This window comes from Erythranthe guttata, chromosome 6 (genome assembly GCF_056151865.1).
Source record: "Erythranthe guttata isolate IM_541 chromosome 6, IM_541, whole genome shotgun sequence".
NCBI classification, from domain to species: domain Eukaryota; kingdom Viridiplantae; phylum Streptophyta; class Magnoliopsida; order Lamiales; family Phrymaceae; genus Erythranthe; species Erythranthe guttata.
The window spans coordinates 465356-484237 of NC_142538.1; the positions used below are offsets into that span (position 1 = coordinate 465356).

At 37.3% G+C, this 18882-nt stretch overlaps 5 protein-coding genes across 6 annotated transcripts; 3 read left to right on the forward strand and 2 right to left on the reverse strand.

Annotated features, from left to right (window-relative positions):
* The first annotated feature begins 229 nt into the window (after nt 1–229).
* On the forward strand, nt 230–3478 carry LOC105963971 (cell division cycle 20.2, cofactor of APC complex). Its single transcript, XM_012988475.2, has 6 exons — nt 230–730; nt 1070–1345; nt 1451–1720; nt 2235–2816; nt 2942–3167; nt 3255–3478. Exons 1-5 carry the CDS (start codon nt 629–631, stop codon nt 3080–3082), a joined length of 1371 nt encoding a protein of 456 aa, XP_012843929.2. The 5' UTR covers nt 230–628; the 3' UTR covers nt 3083–3167; nt 3255–3478.
* A 703-nt stretch (nt 3479–4181) lies between these two features.
* Nucleotides 4182–5962, reverse strand: ENH1 (rubredoxin family protein). The gene is made up of 6 exons (XM_012988485.2): nt 5701–5962; nt 5380–5601; nt 5095–5261; nt 4917–4998; nt 4746–4814; nt 4182–4559 (listed from the first exon to the last, which is right to left on the reverse strand). The coding sequence occupies exons 1-6, from the start codon at nt 5806–5808 to the stop codon at nt 4389–4391; spliced, it is 819 nt and encodes a 272-aa protein (XP_012843939.2). The 5' UTR covers nt 5809–5962; the 3' UTR covers nt 4182–4388.
* A 1866-nt stretch (nt 5963–7828) lies between these two features.
* Nucleotides 7829–9830, forward strand: LOC105963960 (late embryogenesis abundant protein At5g17165). Its single transcript, XM_012988465.2, has 2 exons — nt 7829–8406; nt 9328–9830. Exons 1-2 carry the CDS (start codon nt 8294–8296, stop codon nt 9572–9574), a joined length of 360 nt encoding a protein of 119 aa, XP_012843919.1. The 5' UTR covers nt 7829–8293; the 3' UTR covers nt 9575–9830.
* LOC105963952 (Tetratricopeptide repeat (TPR)-like superfamily protein) lies at nt 8429–12213 on the reverse strand. 2 transcript variants are annotated; one of them, XM_012988453.2, is made up of 4 exons: nt 10999–12213; nt 10704–10856; nt 10540–10611; nt 8429–10411 (listed from the first exon to the last, which is right to left on the reverse strand). In XM_012988453.2, the coding sequence occupies exons 1-4, from the start codon at nt 12211–12213 to the stop codon at nt 10307–10309; spliced, it is 1545 nt and encodes a 514-aa protein (XP_012843907.2). In that variant the 3' UTR covers nt 8429–10306. The 2 variants fall into 2 exon arrangements, with proteins under 2 accessions (XP_012843907.2, XP_088675302.1); XM_088819176.1 differs by lacking the exon at nt 8429–10411 and having other exon boundaries at nt 10498–10611.
* A 74-nt stretch (nt 12214–12287) lies between these two features.
* On the forward strand, nt 12288–18690 carry EMB1270 (Pentatricopeptide repeat (PPR) superfamily protein). The gene is made up of 4 exons (XM_012988442.2): nt 12288–16094; nt 16177–16377; nt 17714–17804; nt 17951–18690. Exons 1-4 carry the CDS (start codon nt 12562–12564, stop codon nt 18500–18502), a joined length of 4377 nt encoding a protein of 1458 aa, XP_012843896.1. The 5' UTR covers nt 12288–12561; the 3' UTR covers nt 18503–18690.
* The last annotated feature ends 192 nt before the right edge of the window (nt 18691–18882 follow it).

Genomic DNA, 18882 nt, shown 5'->3' on the forward strand with positions numbered 1-18882 from the left:
CTTGATACAAATTGAAAGCAATCAGCCCAAAATTTTAGCCGAGTTTCGTGTATTTCAGCCCAAATTGGAAAAATCAGTCCAAATTTTAGCCGAGTTTCGTAAATTTCAGCCCAAATTTTATGAGTACGTAAAATAACTAGCCAAGTTTCTCCAATTGGGCCAAAGCCCATATGCCCAATCAGGAATGCCTGCAGTTCGATTAAATATACTAAAATGCCCCTGCACAAACAGAGACTTATTTCGGCATAGCAATAAGCAAATCTCAACGGCTCTCTTCGGAAAAGTAGCCGTTAAAAAACCCTAATCGAAGTGAATGTATAATACCCTCAATCCGACTTTGTTCCAGAAAACAATTTACAATCTCTCTCTCTCGTCACTGAAATTATCCCTCGCTATCTCAAGCTGCCATTTAAATTACTTGGTTGATTGTTTGTTTAGATCAGTTCAGTTTATTTCAATTCAATTTTGAGTTGTTTATATAACCAATTCTTTGTTTTGCAGGATCTTTCTGTGCTTTATTTTGATTTTCACTCTCTGTCAATTGCACATATAACAGTAGCATCTATTTCATACATATATAAAATTGTCTATCTTCTTTTTTGCTGTTGTGTTTTTTTGTGCTAACGTGATGGAAACAGGAATGACTCACTCCTCTGCGTCTTCAAACAAGACTCAATTGCGATGCCCACTTCAGGAACATCTTCTCCAAAGAAGAAATTCGCGAGAAAACGTATGTTATTTGTGATTTCTCTATTATTTGTGATTTCTTAATAATTTGTGCTTGTGTGTATATGCATATATGGTTTAGGGTTTCGGTGTATGGATGAACAGACAAAAAAGTTAAATTTTATTTGCAATTATATCTCCATTATGCTTCAAGGATTTTGATTTAGATCAGGGAATTAATGGATTTCATACATCAAACATTTCTTCTATTGGGGTTTATAATATGGGGAGTCGAACAGCTTAGAGTTCATAACGATTTAGTTTGCCTTTTTGAGTATTAATCTATATTCTTGTTTTACTTATTTCTTACATTTCAATTTTTCTTTTTTGGATTTGTCTACAGTTGGACCGGTTCATACCTAACAGATCAGCAATTGATTTTGATTATGCACATTACATGCTAACAGAAGGTAAGAAAGGTAAGGAAAATCCATCTGCCAACTCTTCTCCATCCAGAGAGGCGTACAGGAAACAGCTCGCAGAAACCTTCAACATGAACAGAACTCGAATTCTTGCTTTCAAGAATAAGCCACCTACTCCAGTGGAAGCCATTCCAAATGACTTTTCATCGGCCGCTCACCAAGTCAAAGCCGCTAAACCCCGTCGGCACATTCCCCAGGTTTGTGCCATTTTATATTCTCGGTTTTTTTCAATTAATTGAAATATCGAAATTAATTACCAAATGATTGACATAATTGGATTTTTTTTTCTTTCTTTTATGCAGACTTCAGAGAGGACATTAGACGCCCCAGACATTATGGATGACTACTATTTGAATTTACTAGATTGGGGCAGCAGCAATGTTCTTTCGATTGCGCTTGGAAGCACTGTATATTTGTGGGATGCTTCCGATGGGAATACGTCGGAACTTGTTACCGTTGATGAAGAAAGTGGTCCTGTGACTAGTGTCAAATGGGCTCCTGATGGGAAGCACATTGCTATTGGTTTAAACAACTCAGAGGTCCAGCTATGGGACTCCACAGCTAATAGATTGGTGAGCACTCTCGCCTCTAATGTTTATCTATCGGCAATTATTTCGTGTTCATGGTTAATTTGTCAGCTCTTCAATGTTTATGCCTCGGCAGTTATTTCGTGCTCTTGGTCAATATGTCAATGCTAAACTATATTGCGTTTATAGGCTATGATTTCATGTGCTTTTTCAATTTGTAATGCTATAAACTAAGTTGCCTTTGTTCTTGGTCAATTTGTCAATGGTAAACCTTCACTGTTCATTATATATCAGCAATTAATTTGGTGTTTTTGGTCAATATTTCAATGCTAGACTATATTATTGCATGGAAAGTTTTGGTATCGGCAGTTATTTCGTGTTCTTTAATTTCTCATAGCTAAACATATGCCTTATGATTCGGCAATTATTTCATGTGCTTGGTCAATTTGCCTTTTAATGTTTATGCTAAACTATGTTGCATTTAATGTTTATGCATCGGCAACTATTTTGTGTTCCTGTTCAATTTTGTCAATGCTAAAAAAACTACTTGTTTCTGCAGCTGAGAACTCTGAGAGGCGGACACGCTTCACGAGTCGGTGCATTGGACTGGAACAATCACGTACTGACTACAGGTGGAATGGACGGTCAGATCGTAAACAACGACGTAAGAGTGAGGGCCCACATAGTCGAAACATATCGAGGGCATCAACAGGAAGTCTGTGGGCTTAAATGGTCAGCCTCTGGCCAGCAATTAGCCAGTGGCGGAAACGATAATCTCCTCCATATATGGGACAGATCTGTGGCTTCGTCGAATACTCCAACACAGTGGCTTCACAGGCTCGAAGACCACACGGCTGCTGTTAAAGCACTTGCATGGTGTCCTTTTCAGGGTAATTTGCTGGCCTCTGGTGGAGGTGGAGGTGACAGGTGCATAAAGTTCTGGAACACACACACTGGTGCGTGTTTGAATTCGGTGGACACGGGTTCGCAGGTGTGTGCTCTTTTGTGGAACAAAAACGAGCGTGAACTTTTGAGCTCACATGGTTTTACTCAGAATCAGCTCACTCTGTGGAAATATCCTTCGATGGTGAAGATAGCTGAGCTCACTGGCCATACTTCTAGAGTTCTTTTTATGGCTCAGGTAATTTTTTATTTTTGTGAAAATAGAATTTGGCATTAAGGTAGAATTTGGAAATTGCCGATGTGGTTATGTTTATCTCGATTAAGTTTGTCTGATTTTCCTTTCTTGTTGTGATAATACTACAGAGTCCAGATGGATGCACGGTTGCTTCTGCAGCAGGGGATGAAACTCTGAGGTTTTGGAATGTTTTTGGGACACCGGAAGTTGCCAAGCCTGCGCCTAAGGCAGCTGCAGAGCCGTTTGCTCACTTGAATCGCATTAGATAAATAAATGGGACATTGGAGGACGTATGCATGATTTAGGCCTTTTTCACATTCTCTATTCGCAAATGATTCACTGGCAAGGACCAAGGTAATTTAATATAATAGAAAGTGTGCCAAGTTACAGATGATTCTCTAGCTTAGTAACTTTGTCTGAACCTCTTATCTTCTTCGACAGCAAGCTTTCCTCAGGGACGGAGCTCAGTTGGCTGTGGGCTTTTTCACTTTTTTCTTTCTTCCCTTCACATTTGGCATATTGTCTGAACTGAGATTTCATGATTGATACAGGACTATAATTTTTGAAGTGTAAATTTTGTAAATCACAGCTTAGTTCATAGATGGTGATAAATATCCAATATTATAGTTATTAGCAAGTCACAGATAGTGACAAGATATTGCAGATTTTGTAGTCTCAGAGAGTTATTTTCGTAGATGAAGAAGAAAAATGCCGAGAGTCACTTGGGTAAACAGATTCAACAAAGGGATGATCATCATAAACTACGGTCCTTTGAGAATTCAATGTGATGTAATAGAATATTCGGAGAATGAGATACTCATAAGCGACAAAGTGGCAGCTCCAGTAAAATAAACTCGTCTCACAACGTAACAATAGTAATTCCCGTAGAAATTACCCAAACAAGAAAAAATTGAAAAAAGGGTAAATTACAAACACCCCCCTGAGGTATGGTGAAATTACAAAAAAACCCCTCTTGTTTGGATAATTACATCTACCCCCCTCAACTATGATTTTTTCTTACCTTTATGGTGCCAAATTCAACATAGTCATCTATAGATTCCGTGAAATGTGCTCTAGTTTGTACTCTTTGTGTAAAAAATACAGTTTCCGATGCACCACAAAGTGATATATACAAGCTAAAAATCACATATTATTGTCATCTTGCTTCATAATGTAGAGTTTGAATGGGATAAAACGAGTACAAAAGTGATAATATTCCATATAATCTCGAAGATTCCACTAAATTTGATGAGTTGAGGGGGGTGGTTGTAATTATCCAAACAAGAGGGGTGTTTTTGTAATTTGGTCATACCTCAGGGGGGTGTTTGTAATTTACCCATTGAAAAAATAATAATAAAAATACCCAAGTTCACTAAAATGGAGCGATTCGACTAGCTGTATAAGTAACATATTTTTTTTCGCTTTTTCTAAAGAAATAGAATTCTTCTGAGGAGCCCATAATCATCAAGTGTTGCAGATACAGATACACATAGTTTGGATAATGCTGGGATGGAAACAAAATCAGAGCAGGATATATATATTTTTTTGTTTTTGTTTTTGTTTTTGGGAATATAATTATTGAAGTCCATAGAGTAACAAAGCTCCAACACCAGCAAGACCAGCAACAAGGCCAATAATTACACCAATTGGAGGCAGCCCCCCTCCAATAGCCTTCCCTGTGTTCACATCATATCTTGCAAACCTCTTTTTTGGTGCTCTACACTGCGGGCATGCATACTCGTCCGCCTCCATTTTTTCCCAATCAAATCAAACAAATGTTAGACATTATTCGTGTTAGAATTAACGTGCATATATATACTCGTCGCGCGTGTGTGTGTGTGTGTGTGTGTGCGCCTCTAGGTTTATGTTATGTGTCTACTAACATATCAATTGAATTTGCAAAATGATCGATGATGAATAACATATCTATACCAGGTCATCGAAGGACTTTGATAAGGTGTATATGTATCCACAGTCGAGGCATATGTGAGTAGCACGAGCCTGCGAGAAAAAAAAAAAGACGGTTTTTTTACCCTTTCCTCAAGCATTTATTCATATAACTTACCAAATAAAATTAAAAGTGAGACATTAGACATTAATTACCTTTTGAGCGTCGGATAATTTTCTTCCGAAAGCGGGAGGAGCTGGACGCTTAGGTAGTCTTTTGACATCCACTTCTACACCTCTGCATTATAAGCCGTAATCGACATATTATTAGTTAGCCATTTCTTTCTATGCATTTGTGGCCAAATAATGATTAGTAATTAACAAAGAAATAAACCTGCTAACGACAAAGTAGACGGAATCGGGCTTAGCATTAATGGCGGTTTTAGTAAATCCAAGCTTATCAGCTGGCCAAAGTTCATCTCCAAAGAAGCTGCTTGTGTAGATTACTTGGTCCCCAGCCTTAAGTCCTGCTCTTGCAGCATTCCCACCATTTTCCACACCCTGTTTTTTCAAATTAATTTCTCAATAATTACTATAATAATAACAATAATAATAATCAGAAATATATATATACATTATTTGTAATAATAAAAGATAGATATAAATAAATAATACTTACAGTGATGAGCACACCACCACCTTGCTTTTGACCCAAAGTCAAGCCCAAAGGCTTATCAACTTCAACCTCAATATTCTTAGCAGTGCCAGCTCTTGCTGTGATCTCAAACCCTCTTTCTCTTACACTTTTTACATTACTGCTAATAATGATTCTCTCACTAACCAATGAATTGAAAACAACCCTTTTCGCATCTTGAATAGACAGCCCCTGAAAACTTGTTTTCTGCCCCCCACCCCCAAAAAAAGAAATCAAGAAATCAACCAAAAAAAAAAAAAAAAAAAACATATTATACTAAGAAAAAGAGAAGGATTATTTTGTTACCTGAAACTGAGGAGTTAAATAAGTTGAATTTGTTTTGGCAGAGATGTTTGTGCTGAATGCAGCAGCTGTGCATGATGAAGAAGCACCTGCAGCCATTGCTGATGACATTTCTTTCTTTCTTTCTCTCTTTCTCTCTTTCTCTCTCTAAGTGGGTGTTTGAGTGTGTGTTGTCAGTAGAGAGAGAGTGGTGTGGATAACTTGGGAGAACCACACGCCCCTTTTGAGTACATTAAAACTGATGACTGACCAATAGAATTAGAACACATAACATACTTCTTGTCCTCAATATTATTATCCACCTTGGATTTTTACTATTATTCAACTTGGAATTTTATTTGAGTAAATTACACCTACACCCCTGATTTATGCTAAAATAACTTTAAGGACCCTATAATACTGGTAATTACTACATAGAGCTAGCATTGTCAGAAATCCTAACGGACAATTAGTTTCAGGCAGTGGTTGAGACAACATTGAGCTAGGGTGTAACATGGCTCTCTCCTAACATTTCTTAAATCCTCATTATTTTATATAACATTTATAAATTTCCGGTCTATGGTCGTATTAACGGCCCCGTGCGAAACAAATATAGTGCATATTGGTCCCAAGGACATGAAATCTTGGCTCCGATAATTGTTTTAGGGTTGTGGATGTAATTAACAATTCCACAGGGACCCTAAAATTATTTTAGCATACCCCAGGGGTGTAGGTGTAATTTTCCCTTTTTTTTTTAAAACTATCATAAATGACCGGTTTGTTTAATGCTACACCCGATGAAATACGCTGGGTAATTATTAACCGTTGATCTGCACACAATCACACACACTCATGTGTATGTGTGCTTAGTGGAAAATCACCACATTGACGGTTAATAATTATCCTGTGTATTTCACCATTTGTAACATAAATGATAAAACCAACCGGATGTTGTCAATTAAGAATTCTTTTTTGAATAAAATAAAATAAATTCTAAAACTCAAGAAAATTTTGTGAAAGCCCGAATTCCAGAAGTGGGCTTTTCTAACAAGAGAAAAATAGTTAGGGTTTGGTTACTATGTCCAAACTTCAAAATACAGCCCAAATTAGAAGCACTTAAGCCCATAAACTAAGCCCATCAGTGTCAGTCCGAAAATCAGGAGACACGTGTCGACACAGAGATGAAGATGCCTCTTGGGCACAATCCACAGAAATTAAGGGCTTAATTCCACTTTGCACCCTTGAAATATACCATTTTGGCACTTTGCACCCTCGAAATAAATTAATAGCACTTTGCACCCTTGAAATACAATAAATTATGCATAATGCACCCCAAATGAATTTTTAAAGCTAAAAAATATAAATTTAATATTTTTAGTGATATTTTTTTAGGATGCCAAATGTCAAATATTTTTTTATTCATCAATCATTTTGAAACTATAAAGTTCAAAAGTAAAAATACATTCCATCAACATATTTAAATATTATATTTTTTTTTATCAAAATAAAATATTCTACAAAAAAATATCATTCAGCTATTCGGTTATCAAATATTTTCACCTAATATTTTCTTCCAAATATTTTCACCGAATATTTTCAAACAGTTACATAAAAGATCCACAGTCGAATAATTTAGTGATAATAGCTTATTTTTTATTTTTCTTTTGTAAGATAATGTAGTTTTTTTAAATAATCTGGTGTAATTTTTATTTTTTCGCACTTTGTCCGCTCGAAATTAGGTTTTTTTGAGGTTCAAGAAAATAACAATTTTTTTTTTTTTTTTTACCCTGAAAAGAAAAACACTAATGAAAAATAAAATTGCCTTTATTATTCAATTGAGGGTGCATTGTGAATGATTTAATGCGTTTTGAGGGTGCAAAGTGCTATTATTATTTTTCAAGGGTGCAAAGTGCCAAAATGGTATATTTCAAGGGTGCAAAGTGGAATTAAGCCGAAATTAAGTCCTCTTGGCAGGGACAAAACGGTCATTCTATCCCCAGCACGGTAGCACCCACTCGCAAAAATATTCGAAAGAATATACTAATAATAACAGCATTCGAACGGATAAAAAGAGGATAACGCCGTTAGAAGAATCCACGTAATCTAGCACAGATCCATATATATGATCTACTATTAAACTTTATAAAGAGTTGACTCAAAATCCAATCTCAAGTTATTATTTTATTACAGTCTGGATTTTTCAAGTTAATATTATACAACTTTGAAAATCTCCCAAACAACCCCTTTAAACACTCCGTTAACTCAAACGGTTACCGTCAAAAGACGGCCCAAAAAGTTCAGACGGAACCGGTTAGTCCGTAGTACGGGGTTGGTGCGGAAGCAAATGGAAGGAAAAAAAAAAGAGAGAGAGAGACGATTCTCTAAAGTCTTGTTTGGATTAAAATTAAGTAAAAAACACACACAATTCACACACTAATGACACAGTCGCACACTTTTCATACGCACACCCTACCCACTCACTATAAACAAGGGTCCCCCACTCTCTCTCTCTCTCTCTCTCTCTCTCTATTTCATTTCTACTACTTTCTCTCTCTAAGACTTCCATTAATTTCTTACAGAATTCCTGATTTTTTTTCCGGTAGTGAATTATAATTGTATGGCAGCTAATTTGCAGGTTCGGGGAGTGGCGAGCTTTGGGAAACGATTAGTTGGCCAGATCCGCTCTCGCGATTCCCTGCCCATTATTCCTCCACTCTCTCTCACTCTCAGGTGTGTGTATTTTTTTCTGTACGTATGTGTGTGTGTGTGTGTGTGTCTACGCCGCCAGTAAGTATGGCTTATTATCACTTGAGATTTACCTCATTTGATGATCGTGTTTGTGATTTTGCCAATTTTGGCGATACAAAATATTAAATATTAAATACTCATCATTCCTACAATCTGGGGATTTTCCTTTCTGGAAGTATCACTCAGTCAAACCATATTCTAAATTATTGAATTATAAATAACTTAGTATTATTATTATCGATTGGATTGTTAAACCAATTCTGAGTTATGATTCAAAATAGTATGTGGAGTGATTTGGGGATTTAAGGCTCTACTTATATAGTTTTCCACTTGTCTAGATTCTTTCTATATAATTGATGCAATCTTAGCTATAATGATATATGCATTACAATCTCTAATCGAGGTAATCGAGGACTCCACTTTCTAAATTTGATCTTTAGAAGATAATTCGATTTTAAGGCCGACATTTATAATTCGTAGTGTGTGTCAATTGACTGTGACAAACGCCTTCGTATAGTTATCGAGTTCATTATATTTCCATCGGGATTTCTCTGAAATTTTACCAATCAAGTGATAATGTTAATGAGATTTGATTTCTCTTACTTGCTAAGTGCAGATGTAATATCCATTAATTATTGATTAATTATATTATTGATCATGTGACTGTTATCCCACTTGACTAAAATTACCCCACTTGGGCTGCCCACTAATTACTTGACATTGTACACCTACCATTCATATTCTCAACTTTGAGTATTCAATGTTTGTCTTGGCTCCAATCAATTACGTTTCTCTTTTATTTTGTCCGTGAAAATATAAGAATTTTTTCGTCGTGTTTTTTAATTGTTATTTATAGAGTTTTGTGATTATTAATAATCAATGTTATATACATGTTGTATGCAGGGGTGTGCACAGCTCTGCCTATGACAAGAACCAAGAGGACCATGTCCAAGCAAACATGGTACCAGACCATGTGATGCCACCTCAGCCCGAGGTGTACTGGGCCCCACACCCTAAAACCGGGGTGTTTGGCCCTACAACGGGTTCGTCTGACGAGCATGAGGCTAGTGCTAGTGAAGACTCGGTGTTGGAACAGAAAACCTTTTTCCGCCCACTCGAGGACTTGGACAAGCCACCGGTCCAACCTTGAGAGTTTGCGTATATATAGAGAAGCCTGCCTTCTTATTATTATTAGTATTAATAAGTTGTGGAGTTTGTTGAAAAGGTTTCTCGGGTGTCTTTTATGTCTATTTAATCGACATTGCTCTTTGTTGTTTGTATTCTATTCCGAGCTTTGTTAAATTCACCTTAATGACTTTTAAATTAGTTTAAAATGAGAGTTGAGATTGTTGGATGTGTATTTGTTTCAATGTTCAATGAAGTTTTAAGGGCTTTGTTTGATACAATTTCTTGAAATGTCTATATGTACGTTGGGGGAATTTTATCCATAATATGTGCATCATTCATGACAACCGTCGTATAGACATTAGATGTTACGGCACGATTTCGATGTCCTTTTCCATCTTAGTCGAAGAGGTTGAATTTTCGATAAATCCAAATAATAAAAGTGGCCATATCTTTGGGAACATTAGATAAGATAAGATTGAGCTATGTGGACATCTAGTTGATTTTCTATTTTATTTTCCTTTATATTTTTTGTTGAGATTTCTCGTAAATTGGCTTTTTTAACTGAGAGACTAATCGGTTTAGTAATTTGAATCTTACTATTCAATACAATAAAACAGCTACATTTTATATGCAGTTTAATGGTTCTATTTACATAATGGGAAAGGACAACGGATATCTTACTTGTCTATAGCCTTTGTTCGATTTGTAGACTTGGCAGACGAGTAGCAAGATTCCACTGCATCAACAAGAATATTCAATGCCTTTGTTCGAGAGCGATCAAAGCAGACTTCAGCATTTCGCGTGCTTTTCTATCAGGTGAACATCCAGAAGCTTCCATTTCACTATATATTTTAGGGACCTGATGGCAAAAAAGAAAAAAACTTCAACAACAAAGGCTTCGAAAATTGATTTATGGAAATACGTACGTCTTATCTGAAATTGCACGACTAACGAGTAGTATCAGAGTGAAGACAGATAAGTAAGTACCTGATCGAATTTCTTGGCCCAGAGAAAAGCCTTCATTAGCGTACTGTAAGTAACCACATCTGGACTAATACCCTTCAAACATAAAAAAAAAAAACACAATTTTTCAGGAAAAGATACTCGTACGATATATTTGGAAACCTTTTTTTTTTGTCGATCAAACTTACACTCTCGAGTATGTGGTGATAGACTGATAATGCTTCCGTATCGCGTCCAGCAATGGCAAAAGCATTAATCAAAACATTCAGCATTATTAGGTTCATTTCCATTCCTTCTGCTTCCATGAGCTGCAGCACTTTAACAACTTGTTCACACAATCCCTGAGTTTGCGAATACCAAACTGTAAATTAGACGAGCTAACAAACGGCATATAACTTGTGTATCATAAGTCATAACCAAATTCAGTCCTTCTGTTTTTTTTTTTTTTTTTTTTTTTTTTGTAGAATAGGAAAAAGAAAAAACCTGCTGAGCATAAGCATCTGCCAAAACACAGAACACGCTACGTGATAGCTCAACACCTTCCGATTTCAGAGCCATTACACAATCCTCGGCATTTTGGAATTTCCCATACTGACCATAAATATCGACTAAAACAGCATAAATGGCACCACTCTTTTGTTGCCCTCGAACTTTCATATTCTCGAAATTCTTCCTTATAACATCCCACTTCCCCTGCTCCCCCAAGGTTGAAATGATAGTCACGAAAATCTTCGGATCTGGATAAATTCCTTCTTCCTGCATCCTACCAAACAAACCGAGAGCGCCGCCACTATCCCCGTATTTACAATGCCACCGGATCAAAGAATTCCATGTATTAATATCAGGTTTTATACCATCTTTTTGCATTTTCTCGAACAACTCCAAAGCTTCTCCTAATTCCCCGTATCTCGCAAAAGTATCGATGATGCTACTATATATTCTCCTATCCATAGCCAACCCCATTTCTCTAATCTCTCCCATAACCGCCATTGCCTTCTTCCACATCCCATTATCCCTATAAATTTCGATAATCTTACTATACACATAAGAATTCGGGTAATAGCCTTTTCTCTTCATCTCAGCTATCACAAGCCAAGTATCGTTCAACCGACCCGAGCTAACATGGTAATCGATTAGAATCTCGAACGTCTTGCGGTTTCTATGCAAACCCAAATCGTCAATAGCTATTAAAACCTTTTCAGACAACTCTAACAGGCCTTTCTTCAAACAGCTGGTGAGCATGGCATTGAGCAACCTAATCTTCGGCTTGCACCCTGAAATCAACATCTCTTGTAAAATCGCATCGGCTTCCAGTGTTCTTCCAGCATCTGCAAGACGTGTTATCAAACAAGAATAAGAAATCGAATAGGGGCGAACCCCCAACGCCTCCATTTGAGATAGCAAAGCCATGGCATCGTCCACTTCTCCTTCTTCGCACATTTCGCATAGCATTTCATTGTATACATCAACCGAAAACTCCTTGCCTTCAGAATTTATATGCTCGGAACTCGTAGTTACTGAACAATTAATCGATTCTGAGTCCGTTTTTCTTGCGAATTTGCTTCTAATCGATTGTGGATAAATTAGATAAATAGGGTTTGAGTAATTTTCATTTAAATTGAAAGAAAACTGAAAAAAGAATGGAGGTTTGTGGAAGATTGCGCGCGGCTGTGGTGCAAATAGCATCATAAGCTGCATCTCGTGCTTTTGCCGCGGAAGAAAATCCTTGCCTTCGCGCGCAAATGGAAAAATGAAAAAATTTGTGCGTGTAATTTTGTTCCTCGCTCCCTAATCTTTGGGTTTCATGTTTGATTTGCTCTGCGGATTTATGCAGTGCCGGCCCATATCAAGGGCCTGTGGGCCTTCCCAAGGCCAAATTTTTTATTGCAATAGAAAAAGCCCAATTAGGGCCCAAATACGGCCCGATCAGAGAGTCATCGACACAATCCGTCTCTCTCTAGATATCTAAAATTTTCGTTGAATATTTGCAATTTGTGTGAATATATTTCCTGCTTGCCACAGTACACATGTAAGTCAAGAACTTCTATGTTATACATGGCATGCACAGGAGTGCTGGGATTCGCCACTCCACCATTAAACTCGAGCAGAAGATCGAAGGCACACCAAAAGGACACCAGTATTTCTTGTTGCTCAACTTCTACTTCCACAGATGAGCAAGGAACTGCTAGGAAATTCACCTACTCCAGAGCGTCACCAGCTGCGCGGTGGCCGCACTTGAAATCCACCGAAACCCAACACGTGTCGCAGAAGAAAATGGTGTATTCTGAGGTTAAAGATGAAATTGAAGAGGTAAGCGAAGATGGGGCTGTGAGTGTGGACGCTGATGGCGTAGAAGACAAACTGTTTGATAAAAGGCTTAGCAGAAACAAAGTGAAGAAAATGAGCAAGCTGGCGTTGAAGAGGGCCAAGGACTGGCGGCAGAGGGTGCAGTTTATAACGGACAGGATTTTGAATTTGAAATCGGAGGAGTTTGTGGCTGATGTTTTGGATGAGAAGATGGTGCAAATGACCCCAACTGATTTCTGCTTTGTGGTGAAATCTGTTGGTCAGTCCAGTTGGCAAAGGGCGTTGGAGATTTACGAGTGGTTAAATCTTCGAAACTGGTACGCTCCAAACGCACGAATGCTGGCTACAATATTGTCTGTGCTTGGAAAAGCCAATCAAGAATCTCTGGCTGTGGAGATTTTCACCCGGGCTGAACAATCTGTTGGCAATACTGTCCAAGTGTATAATGCAATGATGGGGGTTTACGCTAGAAACGGTCGGTTTCCCAAAGTTCAGGAGATGCTTGATTTGATGCGTGAACGCGGCTGTGAGCCGGACTTGGTTAGTTTCAATACGCTGATAAACGCACGAATGAAATCGGGTCCCTCAACACCGAATTTGGGTATCGAACTGTTGGATGAAGTGAGGAGATCGGGTATTCAACCCGACATAATTACTTACAACACTCTTATTAGCGGTTGTTCGCGTGAGTCTAATTTAGAGGAGGCTGTGAAAGTTTTTCATGACATGGAGGCACACAAATGTCAACCCGACTTATGGACTTATAACGCAATGATTTCAGTGTGTGGAAGATGTGGACTTTCCGGTGAGGCAGAACGTCTCTTTAAGGAGTTGGGTTCCAAGAATTTTTTGCCAGATGCAGTTACATACAATTCTCTACTTTATGCATTTGCAAGAGAAGGGAATGTCGAAAAGGTGGAAGAAATCTGTCAAGAAATGGTAAAGATGGGGTTTGCGAAGGATGAGATGACTTATAATACCATTATTTACATGCATGGGAAGCAAGGTAGGCATGACCTAGCTTTGCAAATTTACAGAGACATGAAATCTTTGGGCCGAAATCCTGATGCAGTGACATACACTGTTCTCATCGACTCGTTAGGGAAAGCAAGTAAGATGGCAGAAGCTGCGAATGTGATGTCGGAAATGCTAAATACAGGTACCAGACCTACTCTGCGTACTTACAGTGCTTTGATATGTGGCTATGCAAAAGCTGGAGAGAGAGAGGAGGCTGAAGAGATATTCGATTGCATGCGGCGGTCCGGAATTAAACCAGACAATCTTGCATATTCAGTCATGTTGGATGTTCATTTAAGGTCAAACAACTCAAAGAAGGCAATGTTGTTGTATGAAGAAATGGTTCGTAATGGTTTTACCCCAGATCGTGGCCTCTATGAAACACTGATCCGAGTGTTAGCTGGAGAAAACAATGAAGAATGTATCCAGAAAGTGGTCGAGGATTTAGAGGAAATGCATGGCTTAAGCCCGGAGATGATTTCTTCAGTACTTACAAAAGGTGGTAGCTTTGATTTCGCAGCGAAAAAACTGAGACTTGCAATTACGCAGGGTCGTACTTTTGACAGGGAGAACTTGATATCAATTTTGACTTCGTATAGTTTATCTGGACGGCATACTGAAGCAATAGAACTGTTGAATTTCATGCAGGAGCATGCATCTGGATCCCAACAGTTTATATCCGAAGCTTTAGTTGTTATTCGTTGCAAAGCTCATCAGCTAGATGCTGCTTTAGACGAATATTACAAAAATAACAACCTGCATACTTTTAATGGGAGCTATGCCATGTACGAATCTCTGATCATGTCATGTGGGGAGAATGAGTGCTTTGCTGAAGCTTCTCAAATATTTTCAGATATGAGATTCCATGCGATTGAACCTTCGGCAGAAATATATCAGACAATGGCTCTTATCTATTGCAAAATGGATCTACCCGAGACAGCTCATCATTTGTTTGAGCAGGCAGAAGTCAAAGGCCTTCCTCTTCATGACACCTCAATTTGTACTGCTCTTGTTGAAGCTTATGGAAAACTGAAGCAACTGGAAAAAGCAGAGAGTGTTGTTGGAAGGCTGCGACAGAGGTGCAAAATAGTGGACCGTAAAGTTTGGAACTCGTTGATTCAAGCTTATGCTTTAAGTGGTTGCTATGAGAAAGCAAGAGCTGCTTTCAATACGATGATGAGAGACGGGCCTTCACCCACAGTTGATACGATAAACTCTCTCCTGCAAGCTTTGATTGTTGATGGGAGATTAAGCGAACTCTATGCCTTGATTCAGGATCTACAGGATATGAGTTTCAAAATTAGCAAGAGCTCTATTATTTTGATGCTCGAAGCATTTGCTCGATCTGGCAACATATTTGAAGTGAAGAAAATATACCACGGAATGAAAGTTGCAGGGTATCTTCCTACCATGCATCTCTATAGGGTTATGATCGGGTTGCTATGCAGGGCAAAACAGGTAAGAGATGTTGAGGCCATGGTTTCTGAGATGGAGGAAATGGGATTCACTCCCGATCTCTCTATATATAATATGTTGCTCCAGTTGTATACGAAAATAGAGGATTATAAGAAGACAGTTCAAGTTTACCAGCGTATTCAAGAATCGGGACTTGAACCAGATGAGGAAACTTACAAAACTTTAATCTTAATGTACTGTAGAGACTGCAGGCCTGAAGAAGCTGTCTTATTGATGCGTGAAATGAGACAGCTTGGCTTGAACCCTGACTTGGATACCTACAAAAGCCTGATTGCAGCTTTTTGTAAAAAGCTGATGTTGGAAGAAGCGGAAGAGCTTTTTAACGGCTTACAAACAGAAGGACATAAACTAAACAGGTCATTTTATCATTTGATGATGAAAATGTACAGAAGCTCTGAGAATTACACAAAAGCAGAAAAACTGCTGGAGAGTATGAAAGAATCGGGAGTTGAACCAAATGCCGCTACAATGTACCTGCTTATGAGTTCTTATGGCAGCTCAGGGCATCCAGTGGAAGCTGAAAAAGTGCTTAACAGTTTAAAATCTAACGGCTCAAATGTTAGTACGTTAACATACAGTTCAGTAATCGATGCTTATCTCAAGAATGGTGATCTTGAAATAGGCATTCAGAAGCTTTTGGAGATGAAAAATGAAGGCTTGGATCCAGATCACAGGATATGGACTTGTTTTATTAGGGCTGCAAGTCTGTGCCACAGTTTCAGTGAAGCCACTATGCTGTTAAATGCCGTTGGAGATGCTGGTTTCGATATTCCGTTAAGGCAAATATTTTTTAGTTCTTCGCCTTTTCTTTTTATTTATTTATTACCTTTTTCTCGGACTAAAACAATGTCTCTTTCATAGGCTTTTGACAGAAAATTCTATGTCGCTGCTGTCAGAGATAGACTGCTATCTCAAGACACTAGAACCTGTAGAAGATAATGCAGCGTTTAACTTTGTTAATGCTTTGGAAGATATGCTGTGGGCGTACGAACGCCGGGCAACTGCCACGTGGATTTTCCAGCTGGCAGTTAAGAGAAACATTTATAATCACGATGTGTTCAGGTAACGACTAAATTCAGATCTTGATGGGGGAATAGCAATTATTTTTTCTCGTGTTTATATGCAGTGTTATGCTTTCAAATAATATTCTGGTTTATACATTCGCAAGCAATCCAAAGCGAAAATCAGTAATTGTGCTCTCAGTATGCCTCTTTCAACATTTTGAAATGGTGTAATTATGAATAAACATCTTCTAAACTATATATCTAAAAGTTTCTGCATTACAAATGAATTGAACAATTCAAGGATTTTTTAGGGAAAAATGTGCTACAGTACACGATTTTTTGTGATTTTGGTTGATTATCAAATATCAATGAAACATTTCTTAGATACACTTTTTTCTCGACTAATTTTAATACACATCTTCAATACTATGTATTCGAGTGCAAATAAATATAGAAAATTATTGAACATATAAATTTTTTTTTTAGTAAAAATGGTGTGCTATATAGTATACAGTACACGATTTTCTGAGATTTTGCTTGTTGATTCAAAATTTAGTGAAACAATTTTTAGGTGAACTATTTCTTGACTATTTATGATTAAACATTATTGTTAATACATATTTGAGTGCAAAACAATATTAAAAATTATTTTAACAAATTGTGTTTTTTTAGCAAAAAACATGTGCTATGTGTATAAGTACATTTTTTTTTGTGATTTTGGTTGACGATTCAAATATCAGTGAAACATTTTTTAGATACACTTTTTCTTCACTGATAATGAATACACATAATCAATACTAGGTATTTGTGTGCAGAAAAATATAAAAAAATATTTGAACATCTAACTGATTTTTTAGCAAAAAGCGTGTGCTTGTACATGCTTTTTTGTGATTTTGCTTGATGATTGGAAAATTAGTTAAACAATTTTTAGATGATCTATTTCTAAAGTAATTCTGAATAAACATCTTCTATACTATATATCCAAGTGTTACAAAATATTAAGAAAATATCTGAACATTTCAGCGATTTTTTTAGTAAAAAGCGTGTGCTATATAGTATACGATTTTCTGTGATTTTTATTGACGATGCAAAAATTAGTAAAACATTTTTTATGGACTATTTCGTGACTACTTATGAATAAACACTTTGTATGGAGGACATATGTGCGTGTTCTAAAGTTGCTTTACCACCGCATGCACTCTCTGATTTATGACTGTTAAATTGTATGAATCTTCTGATTAACAAAAAGATCCAGCAAAATTACTTGAAAGAGTTGGTGTTTTCAATATTCGTAAACTGATTATGCATGAACAACAGTACTTAATGAGTCATGACAGCTTCTTCTATGTTAGACTTTTGCAGTTTGCTTCAGTACCATTTAATTTTCCCTGCAGGGTGGCTGATAAGGATTGGGGGGCCGATTTTAGAAAATTATCCGCCGGTGCTGCTCTTGTCGGACTTACATTATGGCTTGACCATATGCAGGCAAATCCCTGTTTTCATTTTTTTAATGCTTTATCTCACTGTTCTTGAAATCTAGTTTGTGGTGAAAGAAGAAAATTGATCTTGAGTTTACTAATTACTAGTACATTACTTCAAATTAATTGCATTTTAAACTTTGTTTCCAACAGGATGCATCGCTGGAAGGCTTCCCCGAATCTCCAAAATCCGTAGTACTAATAACCGGTAACGCAGAATACAACAAGGTATCTCTAAACAGCACACTGAAGGCATATCTTTGGGAAATGGGATCCCCATTCTTGCCGTGTAAAACCCGAAGCGGAATCCTCGTTGCAAAAGCTCATTCATTGAGATTGTGGTTGAAGGACTCTCCTTTCTGCTTGGATCTCGAATTGAAAGACAACCCTATAATACCGGAGACTAATTCAATGCAGCTAATTGAAGGGTGCTACATCAGACGAGGGCTTGTTCCAGCTTTCAATGACATAAAAGAGAAGCTCGGGGGGCAAGTGAATCCTAGGAAGTTTGCAAGACTTGCGTTATTGTCGGACGAGAAGAGAGAGAAAGTTATTCAGGCTGATATAGATGGTAGAAAAGAGAAGTTGGCCAAGCTGGAGAAAATTGGAGCTATGAGAGAGAAAAGAATCAGCAGCAGGTTCAGTAAGAACAAGTTCATTAGCAGTGGTGTTGTTTCTGAAGCTGAAAGAGGAGTCTTGAATTAGCTTTTGGTTTGAAACTTCTGGTAAATTTTGAGAAAAAAACCAAAAGCTAAAACAGGTGGCAATTTCGTAAATCAGCATGTATTTAGAAGTGACATTTTTTTTTAATAATTATTTATAAAAAAAATTGTACAGATTATACAATTGAACCTCTATAAATTTATACAGTGGGACAAGAGAAATTCTATTAATTCAACGAATTATGAAGCTATTTAGTTAAGAATTTAACACATTCTCACCGAGTCGGGATCGACATAAACTATTATTTAAGTGAGATTATTAATTTATCGAGACAAATATATTGGTTGGAATTAACAATTGTCGCGATAAATTTATCATATTACATTCCTTTAAATGGATTTTGTTTTTGGGATGTTCTTATT